Source organism: Sceloporus occidentalis, unplaced genomic scaffold, assembly GCF_023333645.1.
Source record: "Sceloporus occidentalis isolate IW3139 unplaced genomic scaffold, rSceOcc1.0.p SCAF_183, whole genome shotgun sequence".
NCBI lineage: Eukaryota > Metazoa > Chordata > Lepidosauria > Squamata > Phrynosomatidae > Sceloporus > Sceloporus occidentalis.
The window spans coordinates 244,796-271,794 of NW_028317163.1; the positions used below are offsets into that span (position 1 = coordinate 244,796).

The 26,999-nt window shown below is 36.9% G+C and overlaps 1 protein-coding gene across 1 annotated transcript in view; it reads left to right on the top strand.

Moving 5' to 3' along the window:
- LOC149278692 (receptor-type tyrosine-protein phosphatase gamma-like) overlaps positions 1 to 26,999 on the top strand; it is a 176,319-nt gene that overhangs the window by 64,132 nt on the left and 85,188 nt on the right. The window contains exons 3-4 of the mRNA XM_089501835.1: positions 21,561 to 21,740; positions 24,698 to 24,846. Coding sequence (XP_089357961.1) covers positions 21,561 to 21,740; positions 24,698 to 24,846 — 329 coding nt within the window. The remainder of the gene's footprint in view (positions 1 to 21,560; positions 21,741 to 24,697; positions 24,847 to 26,999) is intronic.

The following is a 26,999-nucleotide window of genomic DNA, read 5'->3' on the forward strand; positions in this document are numbered from 1 at the left end:
GAGTAGTGAGACCAAGGCCCCAGAGCGCAAGTGTTATTTTGAGATGTCCACCAGTCTCAGATTTCCATTTTCACCGACTATATGTCTGTTAGATAAATGGACATTTATCTTTGCTTGGATAATCTTCAACTATCCATGTATCCAAGTGTGCTATGTTGTTATTTTCGTATATACTTTTTGTACAAATGCCAGTTATTCCATTCCTTATTCCTCCGGCGTGTAAATTTATGATGGTAATTATCTTTCCTGTACTGAAGCTCTAAGATACGATTGTTTTGATTTCCCCATTGTATCTATTTACGCTAATGATTTACTATACTATTGTAATGTCTTCTCTGTACGTCTTGCCAAATTATCTGCGGGCCGTGCCCAGTCTGTAGACTTGGAAAGTGGTTAGATGCAGAAACTATGCCCCCAACATTTAAACCTACGGTGGTACAGCTGGGCATGCTGATGAAAGAAGGGAATATTCACAAATCATGAGGTTCTGATGAGGTGGAACAGCTCTTGTCACGTGTGTGCGGTGAATGGCCAAACTAGTATAGTTTGTTCTGCAATGTGGACCAAGTTGTCTACATGTAATTTATTATTAGATCTGTAAGTTTGATCCTATTCTCACAGTTGAAATTCAACAGGGTAGGCACTTTATAACGCATAGTCATAAGACAGATGTACATCTTGTTGTCCAACCATACCGCGTTACTTTGATGCTCAAAGTTTACTGAATAAGCCCATCATTCTGCTTATATTAGATGGGTTGGTAATGAGTACCTGCAAGGGTCACCTGATGAGCATATGTCGGTCTGTCTTTCCAACCTCTGCTAATTAAGACATCTTCGAGAAGACCTTGAAAGAACTTAACCAAGGACACCAATTGTCATTAAGCAAGCATTGCCTACTGTTATCGTATCTGCATAATGTAATCTTTTGGAATACTCAAGCATCATTATTAGTTTCATGGCTGATTTCAGGATACAGTTACTTTTCTTAACATCAAAGATTCATTATTTTTAAATCCAAACTAGACATACCACATCGGGGGGGGGGGGGGGTCACTCTCTGCATGTGTAATTTCAAATGTTTTGGTTTTCTGATTTAATTATGCCGTTGTGATACAATGTGTTTGAATGATGTTTTTTTTTAATTAAGTTGAAGCTAAAGACATTTTACCTTTCTCAAAAAACATACATTTTTTGAAATCCGGAGGGTTTTTAATTTCAAGAGTGTTGAACCTCTAATGTGACATTAATATGGCTGGGTAGTAATTTTTATTATGACATTTGACGAATATTTAAAAATGAAATTGGGCCCCGGTTTTATGGGATTAACAGTGACATCTTTTAAAGTATGAAATACAACTTGTCCTCTCTAGTACCGAGAGCGGTTGTAATTGTTAGATGGATATTGAATGCCACCATCGTCTCCTAGCCTTAATCTCAACATAATTAGAGGACTTGCACAATAGAGTGTTTAATTTGAGCAGCTGCCAAGGCTCATTAACTTACAAAAGTACTTCCTAAGAAGCCTGTTGTTCATATGGTGACTATTGTACAGAAAGAGTTCCATGAAGTCAAAAAAAGGAAATCTGCACAAATTTGTCCATTAATCTTGGCATTCTTGTCGAGTACTATTTGATACGAGGACAACATAATTGTGCCACATGTAGGTATATTCATGATACTATTATAGTAAAAAAAAAAAAAAAGTCTACTTTTATAAATCAGTTGGTGTCTAGAACATGGAGATTCTTCTTCATGTGAATGATGATGGACCAAGACTGTCAAATTCCAATCGGGATGAAACCCCTGCCAACTAGCTTAGTAATGTCCATACCACATGTGACACACATACTATATCTACAAATTCTTAGAAATGGGTTCCGCTTTGTGAGCCACTCGTTCCAGATACCCCTTGTGCCCATCTATAGAGGAATTTTTGCCTATATCCATCATCGCCATGTATTTTATTAATACAAAATATAATTAGCTTCTTGTCAATTAATATAATTTTTGTAAGGTCAAAATGAGAGAAAAAATAATCCATACATAGCATTTGTGAATATAAATATATATATATATATATATATATATATATATATATATATAAATATATATATATATATATATATATATAATTTTTTTATTATTATTTATTTATTATTTTTTTATATATATATATTTTTTAATTTACAAGCCAAAAACCTATATTATTGAATACACTGAAACAAAAATACACTGTGTATGTTTTGGCACTTTTATGATAAAATGTGTGACACGTAGCTCTGACAGTCTTGTTAATGTATAGAAGAGAGCTATCCATTCACTAATTAAATACAACAAGCACGATAAGTAATTTAGTTCCACCTAAAAATGAAAATGCAGTTTCCGAACATAAAATATTGCAGTTAGAGTGATGTCTGGAAAGGTGACACATCATTATCAACTAATGTTGAAGAAGTGAAAAGTTGATGCCCTAAGCAGATAGATCTAAGGTGAAGATGTCCTAATTGGATTAATCTTCCTGCCTTGTGTGCCGAATATATAAAATCTTTAATCTGTTAACAATGACTGTGTATCTGATGCCGATGGGATTGTTTTTTTAAGCAGCACTCGATTCTCTGTTAAATGTTAAATATTTCCACAGTCCTAATTATGCCTTTTTTTGTCCAAAGGTAATCAAGGTAGCCATGAAAATTAGGATATAATGCAGTAACACAGCGAATACGATTGGTTCCGCTGTATTGAATCCTTAGAACGCGTATCAACATGCTGTTCTATCACATAGGGCTAATTACGCCCGTTCAATAATTACGCAATTGTCACACTGTAAAATACAGATTTTGACTAATGGGCTTGATTATGTTATTCTGAGATGTTGAAGACTTTGCAAAGGACGGGTATCTATGCATACTTGTGGCTAATTACACGCTAGTGGAGATTTTTTTTCCCCCTAATAACCACTTTTGTTATTGATTGAAAACCTGGTAATAAATGAGACTACTACCCATTGGTAATTGTTAACCTAACAGGGACCTTTTTTCAGAGTGAGCAGTGAACTTTCTCATATGTATTCTTCATCCATGATCCTCAATTATAGTCCTCAAAGTCCCTCAACAGCAGAATTTTGCAGTATGTTCTCATCCATGATCTTCAACTCCAGTCCTCCAGGTCCCTCAACAGCGGAGATTTCCAGGATCTCCTTATCAGTGATCCTCAACTTCAGCCCTCCAGGTCCCTCAACAGCGGAGTTTTCCAGGATCTCCTTATCAGTGATCCTCAACTTCAGCCCTCCAGGTCCCTCAGCAGGAGAGTTTTCCAGGATCTCCTTATCCATGATTCCCAACTCCAGTCCTCAAGGTCCCCTAACAGTTAATCCCCTCATCTAACCCCCTGTCACTTCAACTGGTTCTTAGTTTTAGAACTTTTTTGGGTTGGATCCATCCCTGCTAATTACAAAATATCTGGGCATTTTTATCGATATCCCGAGACCCTGCACTTTCATGGGTTTTTGAAGAAATAAATCTGAAGATAAAATTTTTGTAGCTTACTTTGATAGAAGTGGACATGCAGAGGGTCTACAGTAGCAAGATGGGGTCTTTAATGTAAAATGATACCATAAAATCAAACGCAAAGTTATCATTATCTTTAAGTGCTTGTTAGTTAATTAACATACATTTTTTAATATTTTTTGGGTTTTTTTCCATTGTAAATAACTAAAGCTGTTGTTAGCGGGAAGATCTGTTTTACAGGTGGGATGCGCAGGTATTATTACATCCCAGTTGATGTAGTTACTTGATTTTTAAGTGTTATATATTGTTTTTACACCCTAAATCATTGCTACAGGTTTTAAAAAGGCTTGAATGAAAACCATTTCTAATCAGCCTCCTACTGCCATTTCTCATTCCGCTCCCGGAAAGCTTTTCATTAGTGGAGGAGTAGTGTTTATAATTAAAATGTGAAATACATATGTTTTAGATAATAACAGATCATGGTATTGTTTGTTTACTCTGAATAGTCCTTCGACTGGAAGAAAAAACTTGCCGGAGATAAACATGAAATAGAATGAAGAGATATAAATCAATAATATAATTACATACCGTATTTGACTAATCAAGGGGGAGTCTCATGATAAATATTTTTATTAAGCTTTAAATCCAGCGCTGTGAACAGGAACAACCCCCAGCACTGAGGACCGTACCATACCCCCAGCGCTGAGGACCGTACCATACCCCCAGCGCTGAGGACCGTACCATACCCCCAGCGCTGAGGACCGTACCATACCCCCAGCGCTGAGGACCGTACCATACCCCCAGCGCTGAGGACCGTACCATACCCCCAGCGCTGAGGACCGTACCATACCCCCAGCGCTGTGGACCGTACCATACCTCCAGCGCTGTGGACCATACCATACCCCCAAATATTTTGGGTACTCAACCCCCCCCCACACTGATCTGATGCTTTATGGCAATGCTAATGAAGTCCGTTCCTCCATAGACATTCATTAGTCAAAGAGTCCATCTGGGTGATTAAGACTGAGCCATTCCTTTTACTACAAAAGGGTAATAAGATTAGGTGGGAGCTCCCCATTAATCTCATGACAGTATAAATGACCGTCAGGCGACAAACAAACCTTTATCGTTCACTGCCAGCAAAAAACATTCTGTCAACTTGGTTCTTCCTGGGCTTAGATGGCCCAGATGGTTCATATTTGCAGAAAATTCATTACTTCATAAAAATCCTCGTTATTTATATAAAGTCCCCCCTCCCCGATATCTGAGCATAAAATTTGTCAGAAAACTTTTTTTTAATTATTGAACAATGTTCCCATTTTCATAGGTTTAAGACGCACAACAGCAGCTAAGATCTAGGTTTAAACTACGATAACATGTAGTCATTAATCTAGAAGTTAGTGTTGAAATGACAGGTGACAGTTTGGTTCTTGTCGCAGAGAAATGGTGAAAATGCTCGAGTTAATGAAAAATTATTAGCGTATAAATTATAATTAAATCACACTCTTTTTCTATCTCCTTTGTGCTAATTGTACAAAATTTGAAATGTTAATATTACCTCTTTACTCTTCCGATATGTCATTAGGTGTGAACATTAGATACTTTTGGAACAGAAGCACCCGGGCTTACTCCAAAAGCGAACAATACTAACACATGCCTCTAATTGCCCCCGGGCTAATGAAAAGTGAGAGATGGGAATAACGCGTCATCCCTCGATCGCAAATCAAACCTTAATGACTTTTAGTGGCATAATTATGATGTTATCGCTAAAGAATGTGTCTTTGAAAATAGAAGGCTTATAATTGGAACAACCAGCTTAGAGTTTGCTGTTTTTGTATAAGTAGACATCTAGTGTCCTTGTCCCTTCAGTCATTAGGCTGACGTTATTGGAATGAGTGATCTCTTCTTGTTCTTGCTCCAAGACCAACCTTGGTCGGGGGGGTGCTTGCAGACATATCTTTAATATTCTGGGGATTCTATGGGTGGCATCGTGTATCCTCAGTGTAAGACAAGCCAAAAATACGGAGACTAGACGGGGCCGAATGGCATATTTCTGTGGGCAAATTCTGTTTTCATATGTATATGTGTTGGTTACCTAAGAATATATTTTTCTTACTGAAGTAAGTCCTTTAGAAGTTAGGCAGCAATTTATTCCCATAGTCTGGGATTTATTGCCATATTGTTTGCCCCCATGTTTAAATTACAAAATTAAAAATATCAAATGGGGTTCCTTGAACGAGTTACTGAGGGTTTAACTTCAATGAATGCAGTGCTGGAGGAAAAAAAATGAAAAACAATACCTGCTTGCCTAGAATTCTTGGCCCAAATCAGAGTTTGGAAACCATTCAGGTTGGAGGAAGGACACAGGCATCAGGAATTAATTGGTGCCGCCATTAACGAACGCTGATTGCTTGTTGTTTACCTTACAGTCACCGCGGAGAACGTCGCTCAGTTTTGTCTGAATATGGCTATTAAAGAGTCGCTCTCTTTCAGGCATTTGCTGAACGGCAAATCCAGGTTCAATCAATTGAGGTTCTAAAATCATGGAACCAAAAGCATCTATAATTTTTCTAGTATCAGAATGTCCCATTTGTACTTTGTTGGGAAGCGATAGAAATATTAATTGGGTTCCTGCCTTGTATTGGGAATCAAGACACCTACGGACAAAAAATTAACCAAGCTGTGGAGGTCAAATAGGATCCTTATGTCCCGACTCTGTCTTCTCACTGGGTCAGTGTATCGTATAAATAGAATTACATGTATAATTTTTAATGCCCACAGTATAAGAGAAAATGATAACCATATCTCTAGTCCTTGATGGCTTCAATAGCCTTGCTGGCAACTGAATAGTTTTAATGAATTCTTAACTGAGATGCCTGCGTTCCAGTTGGGAAATCCAAAGATTGTGGCTTCTTTTGTGGCCCTTGAGGACTGAAGTTGTGCTGCCCTGATATAAAGCTACGACATGCTGGAAATTGGGGAAAACGCACCGCGGTCAATTCAACAGAAAATCACCCGATCAAAAAACGAGAGGATAAACCATGCATGAGGACATTTGATGTCTCTAAACCATTAAGAGGAAGCAGGTCAACTGCAATGTCAAGAGGATTAGAGAAACTAATTAGGTTAGTCCTGGAAAAAAAAATGGAAAGTTTTTATTGTAACGGGTTGGCTCTTTTTAACATGTTAAGTGCTGGATGAAGTTATACTGTCTGCTGTAAACCACGGGTCTTTTTTGTCATCCTTTGGATCTAAAAACATCAGCCGTGAGAACAATTTGTGTTGTGCACTAGATCCGATCATCTTGCACCGACGCAACCTTTCTCTGACGTGTAGTTAACCAGCTAACCTTATGTGTCGCCGAGCAACGTGTGAACGATTACGTTAAAGCTCTAGGTCGTCGTTGCGGTTCTTGAGGAGTTAAGATGGGAATTTACTTTCCTGAGGTCATTAACAGCTGGCATGTGAATTGAACTGGTTGTTGAGTTAATCAATTAAGCCTCTTGCCGCACGCTCATCCACGATTGGCCCGTTACATGCTCTCTGCTCCCTTTGTGTTCCGTCTCCCACTTTCTCCGTTCGTTTTTCTTTTGTAAAGAAGAAACATTGTACCAAAAATAAAGCAGAAAGATACGTACACTCCACTATTTCTCATCCCTTTGTGTTTTTACACAGGTTTTATTGGTATCTAGTTTTGTGTGTCAAAAGAAAGGCGTGAGGGAGTGAAATAGGTGGTGGGTAAAAGCATGAGGGCAACAGGAGGTGGTGGGACCTTCCCAGGTCCCCACCACCTGGAGAATAAGCTCCAATGAATCTTTGGTGCCCTATAGATAGTCTATGATTACTGCCGGTTGTACGAAACGCGTCAGGCGGCAGTCTGTATACCGAAGGCAAAACTCATAATGCGCTTGATTAAGGCTGAATATTTTAACTACGTTAATAAATGGTTTTAAGTACATTGGTCATCCTCTTCGCGTGCCAGCGGTGGACCCCATTTTCCTTTTATTATGTGGTTGTAAATGCGCGTGTCTGTGGTTTGTGGAAGGAAAGCACGCCATATATATCAATCATTTTTTATAATTATTTTAAATTGTGGTAGATTTCGCAGTTTAAAAATACTGACTTCATAAAATTTATTCTAATAATCCATGATTCATATTTACATAAATTCTTAATTTAATGTCCCTCGTCTGTGCAAGCCAATATTAAAAATGTTTTATTTTTCTAAAGTAGCTGGTGCTTGAGATCCTTCTAAGCGTGATTCTTGCATACAAAGTAGTTTCAACTTTTCATTTTTTAAACTTAATTTGCAAATTAAAATTATTTTTTTTGTAAATTAATAATAATAATACTAAAAACGGTATTATGCAAATGGTTAATACGGCCATGTTATATAGCCTGTGCTGGTGGTCTTTTGGGGGCATTTGCTCCCTTAGCGACTCAACAATATAACTCATCAATTCTGTTGATCATCAGGAGATCGGCTCCTGCATGCTTTCCGATGTTTCAGTAAAGAGGCCGTTCTATTCGCCGAGGAGCTAAAATTAGGATGCGTTTTGATGATTGGCAGTATTTTTCCGGATGATTTTGGCGAAGGGGCAGCAGCTGCATTTAACTCGCTACGTCCAAGAAATCTCTGCTCGGGATCGCCTTTGCGTGATGCGCCTTTTTCGGCCTACAAGATATGAAACCGAAATCCAATTAAATCGGGTCCAGCCAGTGACCTTATAATCATTTTCTTGCTCTTAGGGATTTTTCACTAGGCCAGATGCAAATTCACAATTTTCTGTGCAAAAGCCAATCAAGTTTAATACATGTCATTTATATGACATAAAAAAAAAAGTATAAAAAGTAAAAAAAGAAAAAATGTCTTTTCAAAACCCTAAGCTATTTACACGTTAGACATTAAATATTTTATTATTATTTTATTATATTAAGATGGCATTGGCATGCAAATAATCATATGTCTAATTTCTGAACATGGTCTGCATACTCCGTAAATTGGGGTCTTACGCTTGTTTTTAGAGGCTTTCATGTTTTTCGACATGTTGGGTGTGCACAAACCCAGAACCAAGCCGTGGTGCGTAATTAAGATATGGCGGAGTATTAAATAATAACTCGGATATGGCGGAGTATTAAATAACTAAGATATGGCGGAGTATTAAATAATAACTATCTATAAGATCTTTTAATCTATAAAGACCGTCAGCGGTGCAGCGGTTGTTATCATCTCTGACCTCGAAACGTCTGTAATTGGAAAGAAACCGAACCTTAGATGGGAAACAATAGAAAGAAATCACCTTTTAATCAGCCGCACGGAGTAGCAGCCTCTCGGGTCAGTGCATTAGCCGGGCACAGTGCAGCTGTTAAAACAATATGAATTTAGCCGATGGAGCCTTGCCAGCCGAAACTCGTAGCTCCTTATTATCCTTGAAGAAACCCTGGCTTTCAATGAGCATTCTGCCCTATGGAGCCTGATCTTATTGCATTGCTATGCCAGGCTGAATAATTTGCCGTGTTTAGCACTTAAATTGGCTCATTGCAGAAAATCCAATTAGAATAAGTCTATTATCATTTTCGTAACTTGGAATGGAGTGTATTGTTTAAGTGACGAAGACACCCGCCAGACGGTTGTTGCTCTTAATAACTAGTTTTGGGGCAGACTGGTTCCATCAGCCAAAGACATTTCTACCCGTTCTATCAATTTTATATTTGTAACTGGCCCCCCTCCCCCCCCCCCGTCAAGAAAAGTTTTCAGTTTCGGTCACCGTTGAGACCATGCCGTAGAATTACTCTTGCCACTTATCTTCCAAAAATTCTACATGCGGAGATATCAATGGGAATATTTCGCTGGTTTCCATGGTAATCATTCTGCATTTTGAGCTATTGAAAAATATACTTGTGCAATTTTTGCCATTATATAAAAGTTTAACATTTTTTTTGTATATTTTTTGATATTGGACTTGATGACAATTTTCCCAGAGATACTACTGAAAGTGACTTAAAAGACCAAAGCATCTGCACCTGATTTATAAATGTGTTTAGAAATAAAATAAAAAAATATTGAATACTCTCCCAATGGCTACTTTCGGGGGGAAAAAATTGTATTTAATGTTTTTTGGGTTTTGTTCGGTTTACAAGAGGCCAAATGTTCCAGATGAAGCGCCATCTGTGTGAATAACCTCAGGCTTTATTCTCTCGTTGTTTGAGAAGAGTCATAAAAAGAAAAAAAACAAACTACAACTTGTAAATAAAAGGATACATTCAGTGTCGCGAATTCCGATACTTTCACCCCGTAACGCTCCGTCTCCAGATCCTTTTTTTTAAAATTTGTTTTTTTATTTGTTTTTATTTATTATATGAATCCGTTCTTATTATTCACAGTTGAAGTGACACTGTTTGATGCTTATTTTGATCTAAAAGGAAGAGTTTTCTGTTGTGAGTCTGCATAGATTTGCACTTTCATCTTGCAGGGAAACATGACTTGTAACAAATGAACGCGTCAACAGAGGCAAACGATCCGCCACCTGAACTCTATTCAATTTAGAATTTAATAATTGTGGAGTTTTGGGGTTTTTTTTATGTTTCCGCTCAAAATACTCTTGACATTTAAACTGTTAATCAAGATCACGGAAATGAAAGACGTTATGAACCTTGGTGTATTTTTTGCCACGGAATTTAAGCAAAATTTAAATTACATTTTAGAATTTCCACATTTGCCTCCAATGAAACAAAATTCTACATTTGAAGGAGAACCTAAAAAATGGTGTAAAATAACTATAATGTCGTAATTATATAGTCATTACAGGATTGTGCTCTAACATTTATTACAATATTACTGACACATGTTTGTAAGTTCTGTACCAAATTCCATATTTTTTATGATTTTATTGACTTTTAAACCCTTTATGGTGTGGCCAGTATTGACAAACTTCTTATTCAGCCTTTTTTCTGGGCACCTGGTTATCAAGAGCGTTGATAGCTCCAACCTCAACGATTTTAGTTACTTAACGATATAAGAGTCCCACTAGATTAATACAAGAAGCCAAGTTTTTTTTTTTTATTAAAGCTTATAATTTCATATAAAGGGTTTTTTTTGAGAAGGTCCCCTTTAGTCGTGCCGCGGGTATCATGGTCGCTCTTGGGTTTTGTAAGCCATCCAAACGCAAACAAAAGTCAAGATCTAGCTGGTTTTGATTAATCGTGTCATTTGATGCAATTTTAATCACCTTTCCTGCCAAAAAGGAGAATGGATGTTAACAATTAGACTGAGCCAGGATCCAGAGTTTATTTTTTATGCACATTCGTCTCTCCTTTTAATAATAAAGTTCCAGAATGTTCCCAAACATCCTTGGAACCGACTTTTATTAACTTTTTTAATTGCTGACATTTTCTCTAGAATCATCTAATTTTACAGATATTAAAAAATCTATATATTTTTTTAATTTGCATTCTGAATTTTTTCCTTTCTTTGGCCCCTGTTGACCTTACCCTTAGTATAACATTAAAATATTCGTAGTTTCAAACTTTATGAATGATATAATCTTGCCCATGACGAGAGGTCTACAAGATGGAAGTTCTAGAGAATATCCAGAGTTGGTCATAGTTCTATATGAGAAACTGTTTCATTTTGGCTGAAACTCACCCAAACCTATAAATGTAATTTTTTAAAAAAAAACAAAAACCTCTCTTTTATATATTATTGAAGAAATTGTATGTTCTTTATTGTTCTAATAATTATACTACTAGATGCTGAACAGGTGACGTTCCTCAGACCCTTATCTCCTAGATGAAAGCAAAGAATGCAATATTTATTACAATGTAACCTTGACCCCAAGAGACTCCATTCTAATCTGGCCGGCACATCATTTTTCCTTTTCTTATACGGTGGCATTTACAATACCTTTGGCGCGGTAACATTTTTTTTTGACATGTGTAATGAATTGACCTGCGTTGATCGTCTGCTGGAGGTCAAACCAAATACAACGCAACGCGGAAATGTCCATTATCAAAACAAAGGCCAGGCTGAAACCAATAGGGTTTTTCTGTTACGATACAAAGCCCTGATCTAGAGTATTTCATTATTCAGGGAACAATGATTTGCTTTGAAATCTGGCACTTCTGTAAAGAAAGGAATACAATGAAGGAACTCACTCGGGATACTCCGTCAGCAAAATGAAATGCCTTTTGAGTCAAAAGATCTTAAAGGGGGACCGGTGGAAATATTCTAGGTTTGTGTAACAAAGATGAGTTTTTCAAAGATGTGATTAATCCATGCTTTAAAAAAAAATGGTCGTTAAAATGTCCCACGTGAATTGATAAAAAAAGACAAAATATTACTTGATCTGTTTATGCAAATCTGTAGCAAATAGAGTCATTTTTGGACGGAGCGTCATTCGCGCGGGTTGCTGGGTTTAATGGTTCTTAGTGTTATTATGTATATTTACTGATCTACTTCCCCATAAGACCTAACCCCTTCGGTTTTTGTTTGACTTTGAATACAATATTCCTGTCAAAGGAACGCTGACATCAATAATATCTTTTGTGGAGAGAGAGAGAGAGAGAGAGAGAATAGAATAAATGAACTTCTATAGATTTACATTAAATAACCTTCAGGTAATGACTTTGGCTATACAGCGCTGTGTAATATATATATATATATATATATATATATATATATAATTTTTTTTATCTTTATCACGTTCTAATATGTAAGACACTTTTAATGCAAAGACCTCCCTATACTTCCTCAATGTTGCCTAAAACAGTTGATATTTCGGGGGTCCAGGTGGGACCGTTAAAGTAGAGTTTGATTTCCGTCTCTCAGCAACTCATGTACAGAAGACTATTTGGGGAATAAACTCAGACGACACAAGGTTTACACAATGGGTTAGTAAGGACCTCCCAACTTGTAGGATATCGGTAAGAAAGTATCATATTATAGCCTTCATATTTATTGTCACCAGCTAGAGGAAGCGTGGACATGCTTAATATTCAGGATCCCAGTACCTTCATGCGTGTCTGCCCACAATACATGAGAGGCCACGTGAAGTGATCTGCCAGCAATATGCGACATCATTATGACATCACAATGTCTTTCACCCTCGGAACACCCATTTTTCACATGAATCAGGCTTATTTTTGGGGATCATATATGCAAACCTGCCAGCAGCCTTGACAACCGGTTTATTGATATTATTCTTGATTATTATATGGATATTTTTACTTTCCAGGCAAGGAAAACCGGTGCCCTTCCAAAATGTTATTACAACAAAACTCTTATTACGCCAATAAAGCTTCTTCAGCCTATCAGTGACCTCAGTTTGTATCACATGACTAGAGGCTAAAATGACAGAGTTAAGAAGGGTGTTAAATCATTTTTGGGCGAAATTTGGACATTCTAAATTGATATTTTGTTAACACCGTAGTTATAAGAGTGCTACATTTATGAGAGTAGGTGGGACGGCACCTTGTAAGGGGGGAAAAGGAAAAATTAATTGCGTGTGATTTGCTTAGGAATGTTATGGGAGACATAAAATCATATTGATGAAGTCACAACTTTACTACCTAGCGGATGGTATCTAAACTTAGCCTGGTAATATAGTCTCAGTGTTTTCACACACTTCTGCCTTCATAATAAATCGCTTCTCCAACTTCATAAATTCATTTTTACAAAAGAGAATGTGTTGCTGCTGTGGCTCTCCTGTGGAGAGATTCATCGTAGCACGGCATTGAATGTAAAGCATTATTAGAGTCCAATTCCCAGTCCTGATGTGTTGGAGCTTGCACGGCACACAGCTGGTATCTCAATGAGACGAGAGATTTCACTATTTTTTTTTTATTTTTTTTTTCTGTTTTGTTTTCCTCCTTCCACAATACAAAAATTCAGATACATTTTGGAAACCTGAGTGTATAAAAGACACTCTACATCATCGATGACCAAATGGTTACTTGTAAGAATGATGAAGACCTCGAGTGGAATTTTTTTTTAAGATCTTCCTATCCTGCCTAGAATTTCTATAATTTCAAATTTCAGAATTTTCTGAATAGCGCCTGCCCCTTCCTCCTAATCTATGCTTCTTAATAATGTTTGACCAACCCTGACATAAAAGGTCGGACGGTTCTTGTTATCGGAAACATCAATGAGACTCCCAATTAAAATGTGCTTGAGCTGATTGTTCTGAGGTCTCCATGAGATTTTCAATCAGATTCTGAAGTCAATTTGGGGCTAGTGAATTCCCTAGGAATTGATTTAGGTATAATTCTTACACCTACATTCATTGTATTTGAACAGTAAAGGGAAAGTTGCATTCAATAAGTGGCTTCTCAAGACAGATTACACTTTGCTTACACCCAAATTAGCGATAAAGGGCAAATCTTTTTTGGTCTACTCACAAATCTCCATTAAAAAAAGGAACATTGCTCATTTCTTAGCATACTATTAATATTTCAGCTTGGCAGATTCTTTGATGGCCAACTCAAGGAACCATCTTGTCTTGCCATGACTTGAAGCATTTCACCTGTAGATTCTATAGCGCTATTACACTAAGGAAGAGTACAACGTTATCAATAACATTTATAATATACTAAATTCCCCAAAACAAACACATTTTAAGGCACACTGGCACAGAAGGAGAAGAATGCCCAGCTCTTGTGAGCTTACAGTCTACTAGGTTGACGAGGAATGAGACGGAAGGCTCGGGACTGCTTGGCCAAAGAGATGATTGGATTGTAGTGAAGGTCTCCCAAACACTCTGTAGATATACAATGTTCGTAGGGGGACCCAAATAACGGTTGGCCGGTGAATGGTTATGTTTGGAGACAAGAGCAGAGATTTCAAGGACTTTAAAGACTCTGTGAATAAGGTTTTGGAGTTTAATTTTAATTAGGGAAGGAAGCACTGATTCAGACTGTTCTCTCCCGTCAGGCTCCGGGTACAGGTCCCAAAGCCAGTCCGTTCTACGAAACACGTCACAAAAGAAGCAGCAATGCCATAGATTCACAAACTTGACGTTCATAGAAGGAAGCAAAGATTAAATTCTTCAAGTTGAGACATAGCTTTTATTAGATCAAAAGTCAAGAAACAATAAAACATGGGAGCAAAAAAAAAAATGGGTAAATATAATTGAAAATATTTCTTAAATTAAATATTTGAAAAGTGGACGCTGTGTAAACAAGTGTTTGTAGTGATTACTTAACTATAAAAAAATTTCGCTTAATATTTTAGATTTCAAACGCCACCATTTTCCAATATTTTTTTGTCGTTTTATTATATAAACATACATTTACTGTGGCTGGTTAAATGGTCTGAAAAGCACCTGTCTATCAAATTTAAGTAACCGCATGCGGTCGGCATTCACTTAGATGTCTGAGTTTACAGAGGTTTGAATTTAACAACAGAAACATATCAACTCTGTAATCATTTGAACTGAAGTCATTGATAAAACAGGGTAATTTAATCTATTACCAGCCTCTTTAGCAAACGACAGCAAATATTCCCAAGTTTGATTTGATTTTGTTGTAAATATTGGATTAGAGTGCGCGCGGACATTGAAATATAAATATTAATAAATGAATACAAAACAGATTCTGTTTGTTTAACGTATTCGACAAATAAAACTACCATAAAATAATCCTATACTAAGAAATTATTATAGTTAAGGGTTATTTCATTTTTTCTAGTAATTTCCCAATGGTACAATGAGACATTCATTACATTTCATCCCAATATTTGATATATTAATTTTACTCTTTGGTTTTTTTTTTAAACTTACTTTTGTAGCTTACATTTTAATCCAATGTTATTAAAGTCTGCAGGATTCTGGAACTAACAATATTATTAATATTATACATTTTGTTAATATTGCTTGAAACCCGATGGGGAACAGAAAATAAAAAATGGAGTCTAGTAATTTCTTCTTTCATTATATAATCACAAATTGGTAAAATTAGATTTATAGGATATTGTGTTGGTTTATTACTTTAGTGGTTTTTTTTGATGAGTTAGTTTATAATATTTTTAAAAAAATGTTTAATGTTAAGGTGCCCATCATTGGTGATATCTGTATCATTTGTGATTCCTTGTCTGGAGGAAGATGGCATGTTACATGCTGGATACATTGTCCCAATGGAAGTGCCAAGATAAACATCCATTTTTGGTTCTCAGCTTTTTTTTTTTTTTTGGAAAATATAAACACAGCTCATGCATTTTCAGCTCTCTTAATTAACGTCTATTTTTAATTAAGTGATAGAGTCTTCTATTGACTGGGACAACTCGCGCTCGTTCCGCAAGTCGTTGCCGTAGTTTGATGCTTTCTGGAAAAAAAATATTTTACTAAAAAGGGGTCTGATCAGACTACCCTTGTGTATTGGTTGGACATACAGAGAGCCTTTAATGCCAATTAGTATAATTGTACAGAAGACATTTAGGTTAATAAGAAGTTGAGATTGGTGGCAAAATGTGGCAAAGCCAGCATTTTCTAATCAACCTTCTGGCTGGAAGTTCTCTTCCTTCTCCTCCACTCCCCACTCTTATCAAGGCTGCTTGAACCAATCAACAGCAATCAGCAACATGATAGCAGAGAGATAACTTAGCAAGGAGGAACAATTGTGCAGATCCTGAAGTTACATGAAGTTAAAATGTCTGTTTATTTAGTGTAGAGAACTGTAAAATGTAAGATTTCTGAGTAAATACTGCTCTTCTTACCCACCATCCCTATCTCACTGTTCGGATATTAGCGTTTCAGTGAATTCACCGGGTTGAGGGTTCATGTCTGCCTTTTGTCGGTAGAAGGTTCGCGTATTCTGTGTTCTATGCCTCACGACGCTGAGTAATGATAATGCTGAATGGATTTAATTTAAATGAGGTAGAAACACACTGAAAAGGAAGGAAATCCGGGAAGATTGTCTGATGTTAAAGAACCCGCGGCTGCACTCTGGGCTAAGCAGGACGACAATCTGCAGTCGCGTGATAAATCCTGTATTTATTTTGCTGGGTAGTCTACCATGAACAGAACACACAGCGATGTGTATAATACAATCATTTAGCTTTTTTTTTCTGCTTCACTAGATCTAGTCATGAGATTAAATTATGAATTAATCTCCAGAGGCCGTATGTAAGAGAAAACAGATCAATATGATCTGCCTCACTAACGACTAATTTAATACAGTGAAAGTTTGATGACTTTCGCAGTGATGAGCATGGAGAGTTATCAGCGCCAGGCGGATAAGTCTTTGTTACTTGATGATGTGAAGTTTTGATGCGGACCTTGTGTATGCCTGTGTTGAATATACATGGCGAGTGTGTCTGCGTGTACGCGTACTCCAAATAGTATGTCCAAGTAGGAACGCCTATGTTGGGGGTGTGGCTATAAACAGGAAGGGGCAGGCCCAGAAAGAGACGAGGGCAGGATGGGACTACCTTACTTAGAGCCACCTGGTGGTGCTCAGCTGCAGAACGTCATGAGGTGGCCATGTGGGAGCTTCAACAACCCAGACCGCCATTGATTTTACATCTCAGGAGGGATCAGGGGATCTGCTGAACCTGCCTACAAAAATAGGAGCATGGACAAGAGGAGAGTACCCAAAAATCAAGATAGTCCAATAAAAAATTGTTGAACTACCCAGGATGGTCTTACAGAGCTCTCCGTCTCTTCTTCCCCATGTGTACGGGTTATGAAGCAAGTTACAAACATTCGTCTAGCCCAGCTTGATGTTGATAATTACAATAGCTACGTTAAGTTAATATTATAACGGCTGTTATTCACCCGATCTAGAAACAACAGTGGTTTTTGTTTGTCCAGTCGTTGTGTACATAAGCTTTCTTTAAAGGTTTCTTCCAGACCAGTGAAATGGGAACAAACAGGAGCATTCCATTGGTTGCTACGGTTATTAACCCACTTTACACCAGAATTACTTTTTATACATAAGTCAAAATCCATCACACCCACCCTTGGAATCCATATTCTAGGATAGTCAGAGTAACGTAGGGTGTACAACCTTAAAGAATGTCTTTGTACTTCTCTAATTCACAACTTTGGTTTTGGTCGGTAGGAGAGTATTGCCAGAAATAGACACCAAGGTCCAAGCAGACAAGAAGTTTTTCAGCGAATGATGAACTTATTCCTTTGTGTTTCTCAAGTGACGTTCGCGTCTCCGTACTCGTATCTTTCATGTAATTATCACTGATTATGGAAAGCAGATCAGAGAAACCACGAAAATGTAAGACAAATCAAGCCGTGGTACCGAGCAATTAGATTTTTATCTGTAGTGTACACATTCCCGATATCCTAAGGCACCAAAATCTGACTTTTGATCTTTAGCTGTTATCTGTTTGAGGAAGCAGCACGGCATGAAATGGCTTTTTTGCTCAAATTGTTCGTTTTTTTCTTCCTTTTGTTTAAACTTTTAGAGCATATTATTTTGGGGGAACTGAGCCATGTGATTGGTCTCTCCATAGTTCTTGGCTTAAAACCTAGCTTTGAAAATAGAAGAGAAGGTTATTCACAGTACATTAAAAACGACGTTCCAAGCACTTTTTCTTTATTTTTATAGTGTATGGCCCAAGTCCATTTAAAGTTAAAGCTTGTCGGAAAGGGTCTTACGGGTTTCCGATGATTTGATTTATGTCAAGGTTGGATAGCCTTTGGCTTTCTCATCGTCTGGATAAAATACCCATCGCCTTATCTGAACATGATGAGAATTTTAGTTAATCCAGAAGTTAGAAGCAACCGTTACTTTAGAAAATTGTGATGACTTGTCACGTTTAGTTTAATGTCTCATTATTCCGTCAACGTTATCCTTTCTAAGAGCATTTAAATAAATTTGAATTGTCCTCCTTTATCGTTCTGGTTAAGTTGACTTGTAGAATCCATACTGAATCAGATGACCCTCTAGGGAATTATAATCATAACACATGAATTTTTCAAGTTGACCTCGATTATGATGGATCTTGACCTAATTTTCACGTAGCAGTCACCCATACTCAGGGCAGATTTTCGTCAGGGTTACTAAAAGGGTTTTTACCCCAGTAGACATGACAATGGCCCCAGTTGAAGGCAGGTTGATGGCCTTCCAGTTGACCATTACACCATTGACCATTACTTAAAACCATGTATTTTTACATGCTAGTTCCCTTTTTTTTAATGACTCTCTCTTTGTATCTATTATTTCTCCATCATTTTACTGGATTTAATTTTCAGCTTGACTTCAAAAACATGAAAATAGTTTAGAACTTTGTCACGGAGTATATAAAAATAATTAGCTTTTTTTTTTCTCCCTCTCAATCCGTGCCTAACCTAGTTAAATATTTCAATTATTTTATTGTGCGTTCTGTCCCCGTTTTTCATATTTTCATGACGCTAAAACCAAGAGAGCGTTCACGCTGGAATTTTAAAAGATACAATTATATTTGTTATATGTAAAATAATCCTACTAGAACGATTTCCATTCTTTTTATGCAAATCCTCGCTGTATATTTAAAATCTGCTCAAACACAGCTTAGTTACAAGACTTTCTTTGTTACGAAATACAAAGGCTCTCATATGCGAAGGATTATTCTCATCTTGTGCAAACGTGGTATAAAAAGTTCAGGCTTAAGCAAAATGATCTGGAGAAAATTATTTATTTTTAGAATTTATTTACATGCAAATACTAGCTTCTGACCCATAAAACGCAATTTTTTTTCCTCTCAATGCCCCCCTCCCAATATTTTAGAACTCATTAAATATTGAATTTTATCTCGATATAATTTTAATGTTATGACTAGAAATAAAAAAACAATTGTAAAATAAGTTATATAAGAAAAAAAAATGCTGGCAATATAAATAGGTATTATTTTGTAAATGAAATGTTAAACAATTAACCCTCATTTCAGCATTTGATATTCTGCTTTGATTTTTTTTTATTAGGTACACTTAATTTTCTGTTCTCTAACTTAATTTAATAAGCTTAAACTGCTGAATGTTGAGATTGAGTTAACAAGATGTTATTTAATTAGCGTTTCGGTATTTTTCATAGCGCAGTTCAGGACGTGGTTTTCTGGAGTATATAAATATGCCGGAACACAAAGGCTAAGAGTAGCTTCCCAAGGACCCAATGTCATGGTGGATGGCTGTGGTTAAACATCTCCCAGATGCGGAAGCTATTCTACGAGGTCTTTAGAAGTCCATGATATGTTTTTGTGGATAACATGGAATATCACGCTAACACTCAACACAAGTCACAAGTTTAGACAGGGGCTTCAATATACCGTTTCGACAGTCTATGCCTTCAAAAATGCCAAGGCCTCAGTGGTCCCCCATCTTTAGATGTCCTTGGTGAATGTGGGTCACCTTTTTGTTAGCTGTAGAGAACCTAACCGTGACGGATACATCTCCTGCCTTACGGGAACTTGATAATGCCCACGTTGTAAAGTTGTCTGGTTCAGAAAGTAAGTCTAGTTTGTCCAAGGCGTGTCAGCCATGTTTTGTCTTCACATGGCCGCTAGATTTCCAGTTCTAAACTAGACTTTGCGTCTTCATGATGGCGCCGAGAGAGGATTTGTTGCATTTGATCTCCAGCCGCTCATTGTTGCCCCCTTTTGCTTATTCCCTAACGAGAAAAGGTATTCATGTCCTAGTTCTTGAGCATAACTCCCTGTGCTGGGTCAGGACATAACCTGGCATCCTCTGAAACATTTCCAGAGGAAAAAAGTAAATTTACCTTTTTTTATGTACCTTTTATGTTGCCTTTTGTAACTGTATAATAATGTAAATCAAGTAAATGAGAAATACCAGGACAATAGCAGGGAGTCAGAACGAGAAGTTACTCTTCACATTTTGGAAAGCAAAACAAATTAAGAATTAGAATATCCTGAAGAGGAGTAAATTTAATATTTTCTACAAAACAAGAAATCTATGGGAAATGTAGTTGATTTTTTATTTTTTTTTACTGTACTTAAGTTAATACAGTTTGTGTGACTGCATCCTTAGAAAATCAAATAGTGTCATTAAGAGAGCTTTCTCCAGGAAGCGAAGCAGACGACTTTTAATGCCATTACGAGAGGTAAGAGCAGATCCACGTTCTGCTGAAACGAAAATCAAGAGACCTTTTAGAATTTCAAGGTTAACACTTTCCCGTATTATTTGCTGTAACTCCCGCTGTTATCCCATTAATGGTCTGAATGTGGGCTGAATATTAAAACGTAAGACCAAGTCAGCCTCCTATTCCATTAAAATAAAATAAAATTAAAAAAACCCTATAATTTAGAAAATGTTTAGATTTTTATTGCAGATAATGCAGAATAGAGTGATAAAATTAAATAAAATATAAAATATAAGAAGTTAAAATTGTTCTTTTCTGTGCTGGAAACATTAGTGGAACTCTTTAGCTATAATAATAGAAATATCTATCTATCTATCTCCTATAGTAATGGAAGATCTTTTCTGGTTTGGATTTTTAGAGCCAAATCCAATAAACGATTATCACTCCCCATTCCCAAACTCTTCTTGGTTATAGTAACCTCTTCTCGGCATGGGGCATATTATGAAGTCATGAAACTTGTCTATTTGGGGATGCTGCGCCCAGTCGCGCTGTAAAAAAAAATATACACAAAACGTACTTTTTTATCTAAACCGGGCATGAGTTTAAATATAAGCGTCTCTTTGAAGCTGCCTATCCAAGTTTTATACACTTTCAAGTTTGGAATTACTTGTAACATTTTATCATATGGAAGTATCCAAAAAGTAGCAGTAGTAGTAATTTCAAGGAACGCCAACCAGCCAACAGATTAGACCATAATCATCCAAGAAAATGTTTTCAGGTAGTTACTCTGTTCCCAGCTGCTAGAGGCAGAACTCGAGTACTGTTAAACATAATGGCTTTCGATCGTCTTTGTTATTCTTGTCTTGTAACCATTTTGTATCCGTCTCAAAAATGTGCACCACGGATAAAGCTCTTCAGGATCTGCTGGCACTGTATAAATAAAATGTAATAATAACGTTAGATTTTGTTTCTGTACCGAATAAGGTATGTTCTAGACCACACTGAATTGTATTCTTTTGTTTTGGAACAGGTATTTACGGGCCTGAATATTGGGCATCGTCCAGCGTAGATTGCGGTGGGACGCACCAGTCCCCTATTAATATTGACGATTACAGCGCAAGGATAAAGGATGAGTTCCAGGAGCTGCAACTTGAGGGCTTTGAGAATGAATCTTCTAACAGAACATGGATGAAGAACACCGGGAAAACAGGTGACTATATACTTTCCTTCAGCTATGGACCACAACATGTTGGCCAAAGAAACCACTCAAGATTGAGTCAACATTTGTTGAAGAGTAGCTTAAAAAATGGTTATTAACGCTTGAAATAATAAAAATTTGCAATTTGAAGGGGTGCTTTCTTTTTACTCAACCTTTACTTTCGGCCAGTCAAACAGTCAAGTCCATGAGAGATAATGGAGACTCGTTTTTAAGGAAAGTAGAACAAGAAAGGTTTGGGAGCAGGGCCTTATGTCCTTGTGTCCAAGAGACCACTTATATAGGGTGATTTCTGATACAAAAATGATACAAGGTTTATTTTTGGAGTCTGGGGAGATGATCGGAATTTTAATCACTTGGCAAAGTCCAGCTAAACAGTCCAAACCACACAACTCTATAAACCAACCCCGATCGAATTTTTAAAAAGCTTCACCTTGCCATTTAAGGCTCCATTTCAAAGTATATATGATTTCATAAAATTTTGACATTCCTTTTCCATTTATGATATAACTAAATGAAATGAGCTGGACAGATGCCACACCATCGTGTAAATCACCCTTCAACCACCAAGTTTAGCTCTAAAGCTTTGCTTAATCTTTTGGCTTCTTGGCTTGGCAACCATTCATGGTTTTCTTCCAAGACTTGGGTTTTAATCTTCCCATCTCTGGTCTGGATAACTTCTGCTTTGCTTAAAAACGTATGCACAAGGTTGCTTTAAGCTGGTGCTCACCGACAATTTAGATTGCACTTTTCACAACTTTTCAGGGTACTTTGAGTGATCCTACTTGCCTTGGCCTTTTTAAGACGTTAAATGGACCTCAATGTTTTTCCTAAACACATCTTATATATAAAAAATATTAAGTATCTTATATTGGTGGATTAATCTTACGTTAGAAAAGAGTTGTGCACAAAATTGGCTATAGCCAACTGAAAAATTTGTTTCAAAATGGCTTCTTGGCTCTAATGCAGCATTAATACCCAACATTCGTAAAAAAAAAGTCTGTAGGGACACATTCCAGCTTCTCCTCTCGCTATTTCTGATAGGTTGTCCCTATGTATTGGATTTTTTTTAATAACCTACATAAAACAGTATAATAGAGAGTTACAATGTAACAATATGTGTTTAGACGTCATCAGAGTAACAAAGTAACAAGTTGTATCCCGCTCTCGGTTGAAGCTGATAAAGAGTATAGTGATGTGAACCATACAGAAAGCCTTAAAAACATAAAATAACAAAATTTTTAAAGAAATGGCTTTTGGCTTATTTCACAAACACGTGTTAGATATTTAATGCACAATAAGTGTTCCCTGGCTGGTCTCCGATGACCTCTTCTGTCCCTTTTAAGCAGGATTATTTGCAGAAAAGTAATTGAAGCATTTAACGGTATAAAGATATGGCTGGATAGGAAGAAGTGTTTTGTGAAATTGGCATGAAATGGAACCTGTAAAACGCACAATTAGGAAAACGTTTGAGACTGTACGTCTTTCTAGTGATTATTTTTAATTATTTACCCTAAAACAAGTGGAATGACCTCAAAGGGTATGCCTACTCATTTACAGCTGATCAACTATTTATGTGAAGCAATTAAATTTACATTATGTGTTTTTAAAAGTTCAGAGATGTGACACGTGCTTACTGGCTGGCATTATTATCAATTAAAGTTAGTTATCTTAACTTTTGGAAGAATTTTTATAAAATAGCAATGCCTTTTTTTGTTGGTCTTTGTTTCCAAATTGGAAAAAATATGCAGCTGTAATGTAGATGGACCAACCTTCTCCTTTTAATATGAGCTTCTTCCATTGTTCATTGCATGATGACGGTATGTGGACAATAATTTAAGAAGAAACCCTTTTATCAGACATGAACCCTGGAAAACAACCCTAGAATCCTCAATCTTCCATAATTCTAAGCATTAGTGCACATTCTTATGCTGGAACATGGCCAGAGTGTCTTTCTATTGATTTTGGAGACCATGGTCAGACTGACATCTCGCCCTAATAGTTTGAAGACCAGGAAGCCTCCTGTCCAGCACATTAATCAACAAATTTGATTTAGTTCTTATTATCTTATTCCATGATGTGGCTAAAATTCTTCATATCCAAAATATGAAATTGCTATCTGCCCACTTTGCCAGTTGGGTTTTATGCAACAAAAATGGAATGTACGTAATCTCGGGCTTGTTTACTAAAACACGGTTCTTTCGTTACACTTTGGGAATTTTTCCCAGGAGAAACAATGTATCTCTGTACCTTTTCGCATGTAGTCAGTGATATCAGTTCCTGTGAAATGTATAACTCAGAGCCCAGAATGACGGTTTTCTCTCGGCGAGTACTCAAGGAACTGATAGAAGCCGCGCAACACGGAGATGACAGCTCGCCATGCAAACTGTCAGTTATTAACATCGCTGCCCATGACCTGTTCGCAGCTCCAAAGTCTTATCTGTGAAGGACTCGCTCTCTGCCCTTCTCAGGAACATGACAGAATGAGATCTGATTTCGAATGTGAAAAAAAAAATGTTACAGAAGGACCAAAAATATAATTGATAGCTGTGACCAAAACTCACAGATTACCTTAAGGGCAAATTGTGACCCAAAGCCAAGTACAGACAGTTTAATATTTAATAAAATATTAAATTATTATTTGATATTATTTCTTGAATATTTACCACCCTGCATACTATAAATTATCAACAATTAAAAAAAATATATTGACCTATATATTTTATATATATATATATATATATATATATATATATATATATATATATATATATATATATATATATATATATATATATATATATATATATATAATTATTTTTTTTAAATCACACTTTATTGTCGTCAGAAAATAATGATTGGAAAATGTATTTGGGGCAGCTTGGATTCTTTTAGAGAATGTATATTCCCAGTACTAACATTTTCTTTTTCTTTCTCTCCATTTCACACAGTTGCCATTCTCCTTAAAGATGATTATTTCATCAGTGGCGGTGGCTTGCCGGGAAGATTTAAGGCAGAGAAAGTGGAATTCCATTGGGGTCAGAGTAATGCCTCGGCAGGCTCAGAACACAGCGTTAATGGGAGAAGATTCCCCGTCGAGGTGAGAGACTCTGTACAAACGTCTTTAACCGAGTAGCAGTCACTCAAAATCCACCTAGAGCTTAACAAATCCTTTTGAGCTTCTACAGAAATCGTAAAAATAAGACCCTTATCCTTTAGCAACATGCGTTTTACTTAAACACAAAGCTGGAAAACCAATTAAAATGCAGCAGGTTTGGGTTTAGTAACCTTTTGCTGAGGTTGTAATTATATTGGCATTATAACTTTATTTAATAATACCTGGAAACTTCCCAGGGCAGGCTACCCGGGGCTCCTCGTCTACTGGGAAAGTGGCTTTGCGGAGAGGTGGGGCTAGCTGTGCATAGAGGCGGAGCTAGTCCAAGTGGGTGGGGATTAGGCAGGAAGTGGGTGTGACCAACAGTTTTCCCCTTCCTAAAGAAGGAAGGAACCAACTCTGAGACCCAGGGACGCAGGGTTTGACTCAGAGACTCCGGGTTAACCCCAGAGAGATCCCTGGTATGGATGTACTTTCAGATTTTGCCTGTTAATGACCAAAAACCTCCAAAAATATTAGATTTGGGTTTGTTATTCTTTAAGACCAAGCCGTAAAAAAAAGAAAATACATTTGCGTTATTTGCTGTTATGTTTCGAGACTCCATGTCAGTAACAATGTATTAAAGGGACTGGATTAGAGGAACATTCCCGACTATTGCTAATTCCTAGTTATGTGGTTATTAGGTCCTTGATTTCTTCTTTTAAAAGGATAGCTCGGCGCGTCCTGATTGCGTTCTAAGGATCTATACTTTATTTACCCGTCTGTAATGGCGCACGTTGCTACTCAAAGCCGACGCAGGCTTGTTATGTGGCTTGATTGACAGCACTTATAAGCATGTTTGTCACTTAAATAACAATACCGCGCGGAAACATCTGAACGATTACACTCGTGCTAACAGTTGTGTCTGTAGCAGCATCCAAATCCGACGTTCCGTCCCATTGTTTCACTGTAAATGGTTTCCGAAGAACACGAAAATCGCCGTGGCCGCAATGTCTCATTTTTTATAATAATAAAAAAAAAGATCATGTAGGGATAATGTGAATGGATTACTTATGCAAGGCATGGCAATCTCCGTTAAATGTTAAGGAAGCATGCGGAGGAGCTGTCATGGCAACAAGACATTGCGTGTCTATTGGAGTTTAAATATGGAATAGGCGATGGTGAGAATTCTTCTCCTGGTGATAAAAAGGCTTTTTGTAGGGTTTCCTTGTTGATGTGTTTTAGTGGGGTCGTCCAAATGGTTTACCCCCAACTTCTCAAGATTTTTACCCCAATCTCCGAGTCTGGAGGGGAATGGGCAGGAAAATTACTAAGTGACCCCAAACCTTTGAACGGTAGTGTACGGACAACACATTCATAAATAAAGCCATAGAAACAGCAATCGTCTAAAAATATCTGGTTAAAAAAAAGATAAAACAACCCTCCGCTATTTTTTTTTCCCTTCTTTCCTATTATCTTAACTTTTCAGCCTGAGAAATTATATCGGTTATCAGAGGACAGAGGAGTCTGATAGATGGACATTAGGTTTTTATTAGCACTGATGATAAATAATTTGCCTTCATTATTCCTGATTCCTTGGTGTAAATTCAGCTCCATTTATTCTCTAACTAGATAATTCTTGCTTCAGGAGAGCAGAATAAATAGTTTTCAATAACCCTGATCTTCCTCAATTAAACCACCATTTATTACAGGTTCGATCTCAAAAAAAACAAAAAAAACAAACAAAAAAAAAAACCTTGAATGAAATATGTGGTTTTAAAAAAGTTATCTAATATTAATGAGTCTTTATCTCGGCCCCGTATGAATTGAGTTTTAGTCTTTAAAAAAAAAAAAAAAGAGAAAGAACAAAGTAAAAGGAAAAGGAAATGAAAAATTTGTGTTTGATTTGTCATTGGTCGATGAAAGCTATATGCTTTCCATGAGCAAAATGGACTATAATGTCTGACTTCCATTGGCTAAATGGCTGATATGATGAATGCATGTTCGGGGCATTAAAAAAGGAGTCAGCCAAAACAAATGCTCTGATTGAGACTTGCAAAGTGTCCCTGTTCAGTTTGTCCAGTCCTTTTCCCAAATCCCTGGTGCCTCTCTTTCCCACTCGTGTCCCTCTTTCTTCCCCTGATGGAGCTCAGAATGGT